Below are 13,403 nucleotides of genomic sequence, written 5' to 3' on the forward strand. Positions count from 1 at the left end.
GTTCTATTGTCCCTCCCCCTCCATGTCTGCCAACTCCCCCTCATCCAGGGGCAATTCACAGCAGCCAAGTTTAAGAATAAGGAGGAAGCCATTTAGAACGGAAACGAGGAAACACTTTTTCTCACAGAGAGTGGTGAGTCTGTGGAATTCTCTGCCGGTGGAGGCTGGTTCTCTGGATGCTTTCAAGAGAGAGCTAGATAGGGCTCTTAAAAATAGCGGAGTCAGGGGATATGGGGAGAAGGCAGGAACGGGGTACTGATTGGGGATGATCAGCCATGATCACATTGAATGGCGGTGCTGGCTCGAAGGGCTGAATGGCCTACTCCTGCACCTATTGTCTATTGACCTCCCAACCTATACCGTGAGCAAAACACAAGATGCGAGAGGAACTCAGTAGCTCATCGAGAGACACAAAGGGCCGGAGTAACTCAGCGGGTCAGGCAGGATTGGACCCGACCCGACCCGACCCGACTCGCAGTGTAATCAACGTTGCGGGGGAACAGTTTGTGTTAATAAATTATAATTCTGAAAATGAGGAGAAGATTTTTACCAAATAACTCTTATTTTTACGAGGATGTTTCCGTAACCGGCTTCCGTCTCCGCGCTAGTATCTTTGCTCCGCTACGGGATCTTTGGTGCGGAGACGGAAGCCGGTTACGGAAATGGGGCCGAAAATGACCCGTGAATCTGCCCATGACCGTACTACGTCTTTTTCGTCGAGTGGACTATCTTGCTCGCTGTAGGGTCTTTGATGATGGGTGCAAACAAGTCACTGAAAAAAAATCCCAGAGGTGGGACAGGCCTTTTAGTACGTTTTAAAGCCTTTTTGATCTCCTCTTTGGTAAGTGCAGTGTTTGGCTCTTGTCGGAAATGTCATTAAAATTCCAGCGCTGTTGTTCTTCTCCACTCCTCCAGCTTCTTGCACAATTTCATCATTTCCAGAATTATTTTGGTTCACTTGATCCTTTAACTGGAAAAATGCTTGTTATGCTGGAGAGGAAATCATGTCTCCCCAGCTACTAATCTTTCAAAGCCTTGCATCGCACTGCAGCTTCCAAAAGACTTGCACAGCAAGAAAACATCGCCCTTAATCTGAAGTGGCCTTGGTTCACATAGATTTTTATTTACCATCTGTTTACATTTTTTAAAATTCAGATTTTTAAAAAAGCGACTAAAGATAGGCACAAAAAGCTGGAGTAACTCAGCGGGACAGGCAGCATCTCTGGATGGAAGGAATGGGTGACGTTTTGGGTCGAGGCGTCACCCATTCCTTCTCTCCGTTGATGCTGCCTGTCCCGCTGAGTTACGCCAGCTTCAGTGTCTATCTTCGGTTTAAACCAGCGTCTGCAGTTCCTTCCTACACAAAACAAGCAACTAATCCATACACGTCTTGGGGCGGCACGGTGGCGCAGCGGTAGAGTTGCTGCCTCACAGCGCCAGAGCCCCGGGTTCGATCCCGACTACGGGTGCTGTCTGTACGGTGTTTGCACCTTCTCCCCGTGATCTGCGTGGGTTTTCTCCGGGTGCTCCGGTTTCCTCCCACACTCCAAAGACGTACAGGTTTGTAAGATAGTTGGCTTGGTATAAATGTAAATTGTCCCTAGTGTGTGTAGGATAGCCTTAATGTGTGGGGATCACTGTTCGCACGGACTCGGTGGGCCGAAGGGCCTGTTTCCACGCTGTATCTCGAAACTACACTCAAACAGCAACTAATCCAGACTCGATCATGGGGCCGCCATTGTGCAGGGCCCACGAGACACCTTATAGATCATTGGGAGATCTCAGGAAATAATCTACAGTAAAGTACGTGGATGGGTTACATAAAAAAGCCACTTGCCATTTCGGGGGTTAAAAAGACACAGAGTGCTGGAGTAACTCAGCGGGTCAGGCAGCATGTGTGGAGAACATGGATAGGTGACGTTTCACAGAGTGCTGGAGTAACTCAGCGGGTGCAGCAGCATCTATGGATCTAAGGAAATAGGCAAAGTTTCGGGCCGAAACCCGGAAGGGTTTCGGCCCGAAACGTTGCCTATTTCCAGAAGGGTTTCGGCCCGAAACGTTGCCTATTTCCTTAGCTCCACAGATGCTGCTGCACCATAACTCAGCGGGTCAGGCAGCATCTGTGGAGAACATGGATAGGTGACGTTTCACAGAGTGCTGGAGTAACTCAGCGGGTCAGGCAGCATCTGTGGAGAACATGGATAGGTGACGTTTCACAGAGTGCTGGAGTAACTCAGCGGGTCAGGCAGCATCTGTGGAGAACATGGATAGGTGACGTTTCAGGTCGGGTCCCGATTGTAGTGGGGGGGGGGGGTGGAGAAAGCAGGAAGAGAGGTAGGGTCCTGACAAGGTCTGGCGAGTGATAGGTGGATACAGGTGAGGGTTATTGATCGTCAGATGGTTGGACAAATGCCAGAGTTTGGAAAAAAAATTCCACGCTCCAAAGACGTACAGGTTGGTATTGACATGGTATACAAACGTCAAAATTATTCCTAGTGTGTTAATGTGCGGGGATCACTGGTCAGTGGGGACTCGGTGGGCCGAAGGGACTTTTTCGGTGCTGTATCTCTAAACTAAAAAAAATGGCCTAATTCTGCTCCTAACTCTTATGAATTTATGAACAATCATTGCCGTGAGAAATACGAACTAAACTACCTCACAGGTTGCAACACTGGGCAAGTTGGCAGCAGCAACAGGAAACAAGGAGGTACAAGGCTTCACACAGGAGCATCTTCTAAACCTTGTCGTCAGCAACTCCCGGGCAGAGGGAGTGGGCGGACGGAACGCCATTGTTGTGTTTCGTCGCCTCTTGGCTGGGCTGGATCATCAGCTGCAGCCGCTGCATGTCACGAGGGAGAGAGAGGGAGGGAGAGAGGGAGAGAGGGGGAGAGAGAGGGGGAGAGAGGGAGGGAGAGGGAGGGAGAGGGAGGGAAGGAGGGAGGGAGGGTGGGAAAGATGAGAGGGAAGGGGAAAGGCAGGAATGGGAGAGAGGGAGAGATGTAGAGGGAGGGAGGGAGAGATGTAGAGAGGGAGGGAGGGAGGGAGGGAGGGAGGGAGGGAGGGAGGGAGGGAGAGAAAAAGAAAGAGGGAGAAGGGAGAGAGGTAGCAGGCAGTGGGGAGTGAGAGAGATTGAGAGAGAGATGGGAGAGAAAGAAAGGAGAAAGGCAGGGAAGGAGAGAGTGATGGGGAGAGAAAGAGAGGGGGGAGAGAGAGAGAAAGAGATGATGTTAAGAAAATAAGCCACTGATTATAATGTACATTTAACCCATTGTCTGGTAAAACAAGACTGACACTAAGCCAGGGAATATAACAGAGAAATAAAGCATGGTTTTTATATCAAGTTAGTGAAATGAAACCAAAGTTCCTGACATTTTAACCAGTTGTTTAAGTAGGAACTGCAGGTGCTGGAAAAATCGAAGGTAGACAAAAATACTGGAGAAACTCAGCGGGTGAGGCAGCATCTATGGAGAGACTTTGTCCCACCCCCTCCCCTGACATCAGTCTGAAGAAGGGTCTCGACCTTCTCTCCATAGATGCTGCCTCGCCCACTGAGTTTCTCCAGCATTCTTGTCTACCTTTGACATTTCAGCCAGGCATCAGTGAGATTCCCATTCCCTTTCCACGCTGAAGGGCCTGTCCCACTGTACGAGGTAATTCACAAGTTCTCCCGAGTTTACTCCTGATTCGGGGTAACTCGGAGAATGTCCGTAGCGGGTCTGTAGGAGTTCGTGGATGTCTGTCTCATACGAGTAAAAAGTAACCATTTTTTTCATCACGAGTAATTTTTTTACTGGTGGACATTTTTCACAGTCTTGAAAAAACGTCACAGGTTTACCGGATTTCCCGAGTACCTACCGTTACCTACGGGACATCCACGAACTCCTACGGACCCGCTACGGACATTCTCCGAGTTCGTATCAGGGGAAAACTCGGGAGAACTCTTGAATTACCTCGTACAGTGGGACAGGCCCTTAACGCAATAACACATATGCGCAGGGTAGAGCGTTTGCCACAGTACACCACCTTTGTTTCCAGCCCAAATAAATGCACAGAGTGATCGAGTGAACCAGTTCAGATACTTCTTCACCCAGAGAGTTGTGAATCTGTGGAATTCGCTGCCACAGAAGGCAATGGAGGCCGATTCACTGGATGTTTTCAAGAGAGAGTAATGGGCCTGTCCCACTTAGGCAATATTTTAGGCAACTACAGGCGACTAGTTTGTCGCCACATGTTCGCTGGTGTTTGCCGGGAGTCGTCTCCTCCGTCGCGCAAAAAGCCGTAGCGTCTTTCTGCTCGCCGCTAAATTTTTAACATGTTGAGAATTTTCCGGTGACAGTGGGTTTGACGCCGATGAGCGTAGCTTGACTTCTCCAGGTGTACGTGCTGTTGTAGGTTGTCGCCGGTTATTCGGCAACCTGCTACCACAATGACAGTGGCTGGCAGTCGCCTAAAACAATTGCCAAGTGGGACAGGCCCATTAGATAAAGGTGTAATGGATTCAAGGGATATGGGGGGAAAGCAGGAACGGGGCACTGATTGTGGATGATCGGCCATGGTCACATTGAATGGCGGTGCTGGCTCGAAGGGCCGAATGGCCTCCTCCTGCACTTATGTTCTGTGTTTCTATGTTTCTATGTCAATGAGTTGGGTTCCTTTAATAATCGGAATAATAATGTGACTGTCAGTGTAACCTCTTCACATTCCCAACACTTAATGTACACTGGTGATGGGATTCAGAAAGATTAAGGCAATTAAATGTATTCAATGTTTATGAATGAATTAGCAGCTAACCTGGATTTTCATTGATAAAGTTAACTTGATAATTGGAGGTAGTGTTGGTGTGTATTACAGATGTCCTGGACAGAGTGGATGAGGAGAGGAAGTTTCCACTAGTGGGAGAGTCTAGGACCAGAGGGCACGGCCTCAGAATAAAAGGACGTACCTTTAGAATGGAGATGAGGATGAATTTCTTTAGTCAGAGGGTGGTGAATCTGTGGAATTCGTTGCCGCGGAAGGCTGTGGAGGCCAAGTCAGTGGGTATTTTTAAGGCAGAGATTGACGGAATCTTGATTAGTGCGGGTGCCAGGGGTCACGGGGAGAAGGCAGGAGAATGGGGTTAGGAGGGAGAGATAGATCAGCCATGATCGAATGGCGGAGTAGACTCGATGGGCCGAATGTTGGAGGCCAAGTCCTTGGGTATTTTTAGAGTGGAGATCGATGGGCTCTTGATTAGTAAGGGCATCAAAGAAGGTGACACGGTGGCACAGTGGTAGAGTTGCTGCCTCACCGTGCCAGAGACCTGGGTTCGTTCGGTGCTGCGTGTGTGGAGTTTGCATGTTCTCCCCGCGACCGTGTGCGTTTTCTCCGGTTGCTCCGGTTTCCCCCCACACTCCAAAGATTAGTGGGTTTGTAGGACAAATGGCTTCAGTAAAAACTGTTAAATTTGTAAAAGTGTGTCGGATAGTGTTGGTATCGCTGGTCGGCAGGCACTCGGTGGGCCGAAGGGCCCGTTTCATCACCACATCTCTAAAGTATGAAGGCAGGAGAGTAAGATGGAAAGGGGGATAGGCCAGCCATGATGGAATTGGAGGGGGAGGGGGCAGACACGATGGGCTGAATGGCCTAATTCTGCCACGATGAGGTTTGGTCTTGTGAAGGTCCGTACCTGCACCAGAGTTCCCTTGGTGGTGAGGAACAAGTAGACCATGTATCCTGGGATGAAGACCATGGAGGAGAGGGCCAAAAACCAGCCAATACCCTGACCCCATTTGGGGTAGACATAGTTGCCAAGGGTCAAAGGTGACATCTCCACGGCGCTGAAGAGGAATACTCCCTGTAAAGCAGAGAGAAAGGTGTGTGAGGAGATAAACACATCACATACAATGTTCAGGTATCTACACTGAGTCTAGTCAAGTCACTTTTATTTCTATAGCACATTTAAAAAACAACTCTCGTTGACCCAAGTGCAGGTACGGTCAAACAAACCTTCACGAGAAGGGGGACCATTGGGGACTAAGTTGAACAATTTGTAACTGTTGGCGCCCTTTATGTGGCCCCCCTTTACATACCTTGTGTATTCGAAACAAAGAATCTCACTGTGACTTGTCACAGGTGATAGTAAGCTTTCATTCCTTCATTCATAAAAGGTGTAATGACATCACTCCGAAGAGCAAAATGTCACTTCAAAGCACCTTTGCCATTCATTGCCCTGGGATGTAATGTTAAAATTGTACAAGGCATTGGCGAGGCCAATTCTGGAGTATGGTGTACAATTTTGGACGCCTAATTATAGGAAGGATGTCAACAAAATAGAGAGAGTACAGAGGAGATTTACTAGAATGTTGCCTCGGTTTCAGCAACTAAGTTACAGAGAAAGGTTGACCAAGCTAGGGCTTTATTCTTTGGAGCGCAGAAGGTTAAGGGGGGACTTGATAGAGGTCTTTAAAATGATGAGAGGGATAGACAGAGTTGACGTGGATAAGCTTTTCCCTTTGAGAATAGGGAAGATTCAAACAAGAACACATGACTTCAGAATTAAGGGACAGAAGTTTAGGGGTAACATGAGGGGGAACCTCTTTACTCAGAGAGTGGTAGCCGTGTGGAATGAGCTTCCAGTGGAAGTGGTGGAGGCAGGTTCGATTTTATCATTGAAAAATAAATTGGATAGTTATATGGACGGGAAAGGAATGGAGGGTTATGGTCTGAGTGCAGGTAGATGGGACTAGGTGAGAGTAAGTGTTCGGCACAGACTAGAAGGGCCGAGATGGCCTGTTTCCGTGCTGTCATTGTTATATGGTTGTTATATGGTTAATGCCCCTTTGAGAATGTTTTAACAATATTAAGGAGGTCTTAGTCTTACCAGAACTATAATGGGTGTAAAATATACCCAACAAAGCTTCCACCAAATGCACGGTTTGTACCCAATCATCTCCTCAATGTTTTTATAAAACTTGTTAACTCCTGCAAACAAAATCAGAAAAATATTATTTATAATCTTACCTGGCGTGTTCCAATCACCATTTACGTGGATCACAAGGTCATAAGTGCAGAATTAGGCCATTCGGCCCATCAAGTATACTCTGCCATTCAATCATGGCCAGCACTTGTATTTTGCTCAAGTTTCCTGCAACTGCAATTATCAGTGTCGCTACTTTTTCTATCATGTGGAATTCTTTGCCACGGAAGGCTGTGGAGGCCAAGTCAATGGATATTTTGAAGGCAGTGATCGATAGATTCTTGATTAGTATGTGTTATAGAGTGATACAGTGTGGAAACAGGCCCTTCAGCCCAACTTGCCCACACCCGCCAACAATGTCCCAGCTAGCCTAGTCCCACCAGCCCGCGTTTGGTCCATATCCCTCCAAACCTGTCCTATCCATGTACCTGTCTAACTGCTTCTTAAACGTTGGGATATTCCCTGTCTCAACTACCTGTTGTGGCAGCTTGTTCCATACACCCACCACCCTTTGTGGGTTAGTGGTTATGGGGAGATGGCAGGAGAATGGGGATGGGAGGGGATGGGAGGGAAAGATAGATCAGCCACGATTGAATGGTGATGTAGACCTGATGGGCCGAATGGCCTAATTCTGCTCCTATCACTTATGGCCTTATGTTTCCCACAAACTTAATGACCTGCATTATTCAATTCCCAGTCACAATGGCCTCTAAAAGATATCTCAGCGCAGACAGGGTTATCCACTCCTGAACTTCTGTCTGCAGTTCATTGAATTATACTTTATTATGCATGGAATTGCCAACTTGATATTTTTTTGGTGTATAATACTGTATGTCTTACTGCTCCAGTAATGTGCAATTGTATTAAGGCCAATAGAATGGAAGGCATAATGTATTTGCTGTAGTGGGTTTCAACTAGTGCAAGCAAGGATGAGCGTTTAGCATCAGTTTCAAGAACACACATGAGGCCACAAACCATAATCCTTCCATTCCCTTCCAATGGTTCATGTCAGTACAGCTCCAGTCTGCATTTCTACTGCACAACGGCAGAAATCGCAACGTTACATTCACAGTGAACTCCATTACTGGAGAACCAGGGCATGATATTCTCACTTCAACTCCCCCTCCCATTCCCACACTGACCTTTCTGTCCTGGGCCTCCTCCACTGTCAGAGTGAGGCCCAGCGCAAATTGGGGGAACAGCACCTCATATTGGGTAGTTTACACCCCAGCGGTATGAACATTGACCTCTCTAACTTCAGATAGCCCTTGCTTTCCCTCTCTCTCCATCCCCTCCCCCCTTCCCAGTTCTCCAACCAGTCTTACTGTCTCCAACTACATTTTATCTCTGTTTGATTTGTTGTTACCTTCTCCCAGTTAACAATGATCTATTCTGCATTTTCCTTGATCTCCATTCCCTTTACCCTGCCTTCACACCTTACACTTCCTTATCTATGTATCTCCCTCCCCCCCCCCACCCCCCCCGACGTCAGCCTGAAGAAGGGTCTCGACCCGAAACGTCACCCATTCCTTCTCTCCAGACATGCTGCCTGACCCGCTGAGTTACTCCAGCACTTTGTGTCTGTCTTTGGTTTAAGCCAGCATCTGCAGTTCCTTCCTAGACATGATCATAGAAACATAGAAAATAGGTGCAGGAGTAAGCCATTCGGCCCTACGAGCCTGCACCGCCATTCAATATGATCATGGCTGATCATCCAACTCAGTATCCTGTACCTGCCTTCTCTCCATACCCCCTGATCCCTTTAGCCACAAGGGCCACATCTAACTCCCTCTTAAATATAGCCAATGAACTGGCCTCAACTACCTTCTATGGCAGAGAATTCCACAGATTCACCACTCTCTGTGTGGAAAAAATAAATTCTCATCTCGGACCTAAAAGACTTCCCCCTTATCCTTAAACTGTGACCCCTTGTTCTGGACTTCCCCAACATCGGGAACAATCTTCCTGCATCTAGCCTGTCCAACCCCTTCAGAATTTTGTACGTTTCTATAAGATCCCCCCTCAATCTTCTAAATTCTAGCGAGTACAAGCCGAGTCTATCCAGTCTTTCTTCATATGAAAGTGCTGTCTTCACATGAATCAGTTTGGCGAACCTTCTCTGTACTCCCTCTATGGCAAGAATGTCTTTCCTCAGATTAGGAGCCCAAAACTGTACGCCATATTCTCAATATTCTCGCCAGCCCTCTCTCCCACCTCCTCCACAAGCAGTTTAATAAACGGTGGGCAGAGAGTGGCCAAATGTGCGTGACTCTGAGCTGCAGTTCCCCGCTGTTGTAACCGCGTTGTGTAATCCATGACTTCAGCGATGGGAAGCTGAGGGGAACGGGCTGCCTGCTCTCTCACTTCACCTCTTTGTTCCTCCAGTTTGCTCAGCAGAAGCCAAGTTCCACAAAAAAGGTCGATTCCTGCTTCTAGCTGCCAAACGGGAGCCACCTCTGAGGTGTGTATGAAGGAACTGCAGATGCCGGTTTAAACCGAAGATAGACACACAATGCTGGAGTAACTCAGCGGGACAGGCAGCGTCTCTGGAGAGAAGGAATCAGTGACGTTCTTCTGACTGATGTGATGTTTCAGGTCTAGACTGAAGAACGGTCTCGACCTGAAGAGTCACACATTCCTTCTCTCCAGAGATGCTGCCTGTCCCGCTGAGTTACTCCAGCATTTTGTGTCTACCTTCGACCACTTCTGATGTAATTGACAAAGTGTTGCAGCCATTGCAACTACCATGGTGATCCAAAACCCCATGTCTCCACCTTTTGTCAGGGGGCGTGGGGAGAAGGCAGGAGCATGGGGGTAGGAGGGAGAGGTAGATCAGCCATGATTGAATGGCGGAGTAGACTTGATGGGCCGAATACAAAATTCTTAAGGGGTTGGACAGGCCAGATGCAGGAAGATTGTTCCCGATGTTGGGGAAGTCCAGAACAAGGGGTCACAGTTTAAGGATAAGGGGAAAATCTTTTAGGACCGAGATGAGAATTTTATTTTTCACACAGAGAGTGGTGAATCTGTGGAATTCTCTGCCACAGAAGGTAGTTGAGGCCAGTTGATTGGCTATATTTAAGAGGGAGTTAGATGTGGCCCTTGTGGCTAAAGGGATCAGGGCGTATGGAGAGAAGGTACAGGATACTGAGTTGGATGATCAGCCATGATCATATTGAATGGCGGTGCAGGCTGGAAGGGCCGAATGGCCTACTCCTGCACCTATTGTCTATGTTTCTATGAATGGCCTAATACTGTTCCAATCACATGACCTTTTTTCCCTCTCCCTGTGCCCCACCTGGTTGCTCACCTCCATTGTTCCCTCCCCCTCCCCCCCTCCACCTCCATTCCATCCTCTGGCTTCACATTTCACGCCTCTTCCAGCCTTCACTCATCTCCCACTTTTTGTTTCTTTTTTATCCTTGTCCAACCATCTGCCTATCAACCCCCCCTTCCCTGTATCCACCTATCACTTGCCAAACTTTGTCCCGTCCCACCTCTCTTCCAGCTTTGTTCCACCTACTACAAACAGTATGAAACATACATGGAAACAGGCCCTTCGGCCCACCGAGTCCATGCTGACCATCGATCGCCCATTCACACTAGTTCTGTGTTATCCCACTTTCTCATCTACTCCCTACACACGAGGGGACAATTTGCAGAGGGCCAATTAACCTACAAACAATAGACAACAGACAATAGGTGCAGGAGTAGGCCATTCGGCCCTTTAAGCCGGCACCGCCATTCAATGTGATCATGGCTGATCATCCCCAATCAGTGCCCCGTTCCTGCCTTCTCCCCATATCCCCTGACTCCGCTATCGTTAAGAGACCTATCTAGCTCTCTCTTGAAAGTATCCAGAGAACCGGCCTCCACCGCCCTCTGAGGCAGAGAATTCCACAGACTCACAACTCTCTGTGTGAGAAAGTGTTTCCTCGTCTCCGCACGTCATTGGGATGTGGGTGGAAACCGGAGCACCCGGAGAAAACACACGAGGTCCACAGGGAGAACGTGCAAACTCCACACAGACAGCACCCGTGGTCATGATTAAACCCGGGTTTCTGGTGCTGAGAGGCTGCAACTCTACCGCCGCTCCACCGCGCCACACGTTTTTGTTCTTGGTTAAAGGAGAAGCAGGTAATATAAAATCCGGCACTCACCATAAAACCAAGATATTGCGATGGTCTCGCAGAAAACCAGGAAGAGGAGAGTCATGCCACTGGCTGAGTAGTAGTCGAACAACTTGAAGATATACAGACCGCCCTGTGTTCACAAACACACACACAGACGTCAACAATACAAGGTGCACAAAGCTACCAACACACGTTAGAAATTGTCCTCTCACCTTGTTATTTGTCAATCAACTTGGGGCTCAGGGCGTATAATGACAAGGAAGTGCAGATGCTGGCTTACCAAAGAAAGGCACAAAGTGCTGGAGTAACTCTGCGGGTTGGGCAGCGTATATGGAGATGTTTCGGGTTGGGACCTTCTCCAGACCCGACCTGACTTCATTGGCCATGATACCATACTTCATCTATACAAGTGGCGTTTCAGGTTGGGACCCTTATTCAGACTGACTACAGAGAGGCTGGAGGAGAGGAGGGACAGAGAGGTCGGATTACGAATGGGAGGGGGAGTCGAAGAGCTGAGCCACCGGGAGATCAGGTTGGTTAATGCGGACCGAGCGGTAGGATCTTATAGAAACATATAAAATTATAAAAGGACTGGACAAGCTAGATGCAGGAAAAATGTTCCCAATGTTGGGCGAGTCCAGAACCAGGGGCCACAGTCTTAGAATAAAGGGGAGGTCATTTAAGACTGAGGTGAGAAAAAACTTTTTCACCCAGAGGGTTGTGAATTTATGGTATTCCCTGCCACAGAGGGCAGTGGAGGCCAAGTCACTGGATGGATTTAAGAGAGAGTTAGATAGAGCTCTAGGGGCTAGTGGAGTCAAGGGATATGTGGAGAAGGCAGGCACGGGTTATTGATAGGGGACGATCAGCCATGATCACAATGAATGGCGGTGCTGGCTCGAAGGGCCGAATGGCCTCCTCCTGCACCTATATTCTATGTTTCTATGAGCGGAGGTGTTGGGCGATCCACATCCAGTCTAGGGTCTGCAAAGCATGACATGAATGAGGCAGGTGGGAGGAGATGATGTCACACATACCTGAGTGACCATGCACAACCCGGCAAGGTACGAGATGAAGCACACCGACCCGATGAACTTCTTTTTGTGTCGACGCAAACTTCGCGGGTATTCGTCCATGAGAGCGGTAACAAAGCCTTCCACCGTACAGAACTAAAGACCAGAGGCCTTGGATTAACTTCAGTATTCTCCAACTTCAGGTAACACTCCCCCCCCGTTCCTGCGTTCTCTCTTTCCCGCCCCACTCCCCACCCCAGCACACACACACACTCCCACCCCCTCCCCTTCCACCCACACCCCTCCCTCCGGCTTTACATTTCACTCCCCTTGTGCCCAAAGATCCTATAGCGGAGCAAGATAGACCACTCCTGCTAAATGCAATGGGCTGACGTGTAGTACGCAACGGAGCGGAACGTGGGCCTTTTTTTCATTCATTTCAGTAACCGGACCCGACCCGACCCGACTCGCAGTGTAATCAACGTTGCGGGGGAACAGTTTGTGTTAATAAATTAAAATTCTGAAAATGAGAAAAATTTTCCCAAATAACTTTTATTTTTACGAGGATGTTTCTATAACCGACTTCCGTCTCCGCACTAGTATCTTTGCTCCGCTACGGGATCTTTGGTGCGGAGACTGAAGCCGGTTACGGAAATGGGGCCGAAAATGACCCACGAATCTGCCCATGACCGTACTACGTCTTTTTCGTCGAGTGGACTATCTTGCTCGCTGTAGGATCTTTGCTTGTGCCCGTACCTGACACCATTTTGTCTCCTTTTCACCTCCAGCCTTTGTCACTTGCTCCACCCATCTGCCAACCAACCCCCTCCTCACCTCTATCACTTGTTTAAGAAAGAACTGCAGATGCTGGTAAAATCGAAGATGGACACAAAATGCTGGAGAAACTCAGCGGGTGAGGCAGCATCTATGGGGAGAAGGAATTGGCGACTTTTCGGGTCGAGAGCCGAAACGTCGCCCATTCCTTCTCCCCATAGATGCTGCCTCACCCGCTGAGTTTCTCCACCATTTTGTGTCCATCTATCGCTTGCCAGGCTTTGTCCCTTCCAACCGCCCACCTCTCTTTCCCAGCTTTCCCCCTCTCCCCCCCCCCAATACACAATCTGAAGAAGGACCCCCACCCAAAACATCGTCTGTCCGTTCCCTCCACAGATGCTGCCTGACCCACTGAGTTACTCCAGCACTTTGGGTTTTGCTCAAGATTCCAGCACCTGCAGTTCCTTGCGTTTCCGAGAAGAATATAAATGGGGATAACCGCACTTGATTCAGGATGACCCTGATCAT

The 13,403-nt window shown here is 48.6% G+C and overlaps 1 protein-coding gene across 1 annotated transcript in view; it reads right to left on the bottom strand.

Moving 5' to 3' along the window:
• Positions 1 to 805: 805 nt before the first annotated feature.
• Positions 806 to 13,403, bottom strand: part of LOC116984243 (sodium- and chloride-dependent GABA transporter 1-like) — a 32,576-nt gene continuing 19,978 nt past the window's right edge. Inside the window, exons 10-15 of the mRNA XM_033038361.1 lie at positions 12,126 to 12,257; positions 11,116 to 11,218; positions 6,860 to 6,960; positions 5,666 to 5,833; positions 2,786 to 2,839; positions 806 to 964 (exon numbers count right to left, since the gene is read on the bottom strand). Of these exons, the coding sequence (XP_032894252.1) occupies positions 806 to 964; positions 2,786 to 2,839; positions 5,666 to 5,833; positions 6,860 to 6,960; positions 11,116 to 11,218; positions 12,126 to 12,257 (717 nt within the window). The remainder of the gene's footprint in view (positions 965 to 2,785; positions 2,840 to 5,665; positions 5,834 to 6,859; positions 6,961 to 11,115; positions 11,219 to 12,125; positions 12,258 to 13,403) is intronic.

This window comes from Amblyraja radiata, chromosome 19, assembly GCF_010909765.2.
Source record: "Amblyraja radiata isolate CabotCenter1 chromosome 19, sAmbRad1.1.pri, whole genome shotgun sequence".
In the NCBI taxonomy this organism is placed as follows: Eukaryota; Metazoa; Chordata; class Chondrichthyes; order Rajiformes; family Rajidae; genus Amblyraja; species Amblyraja radiata.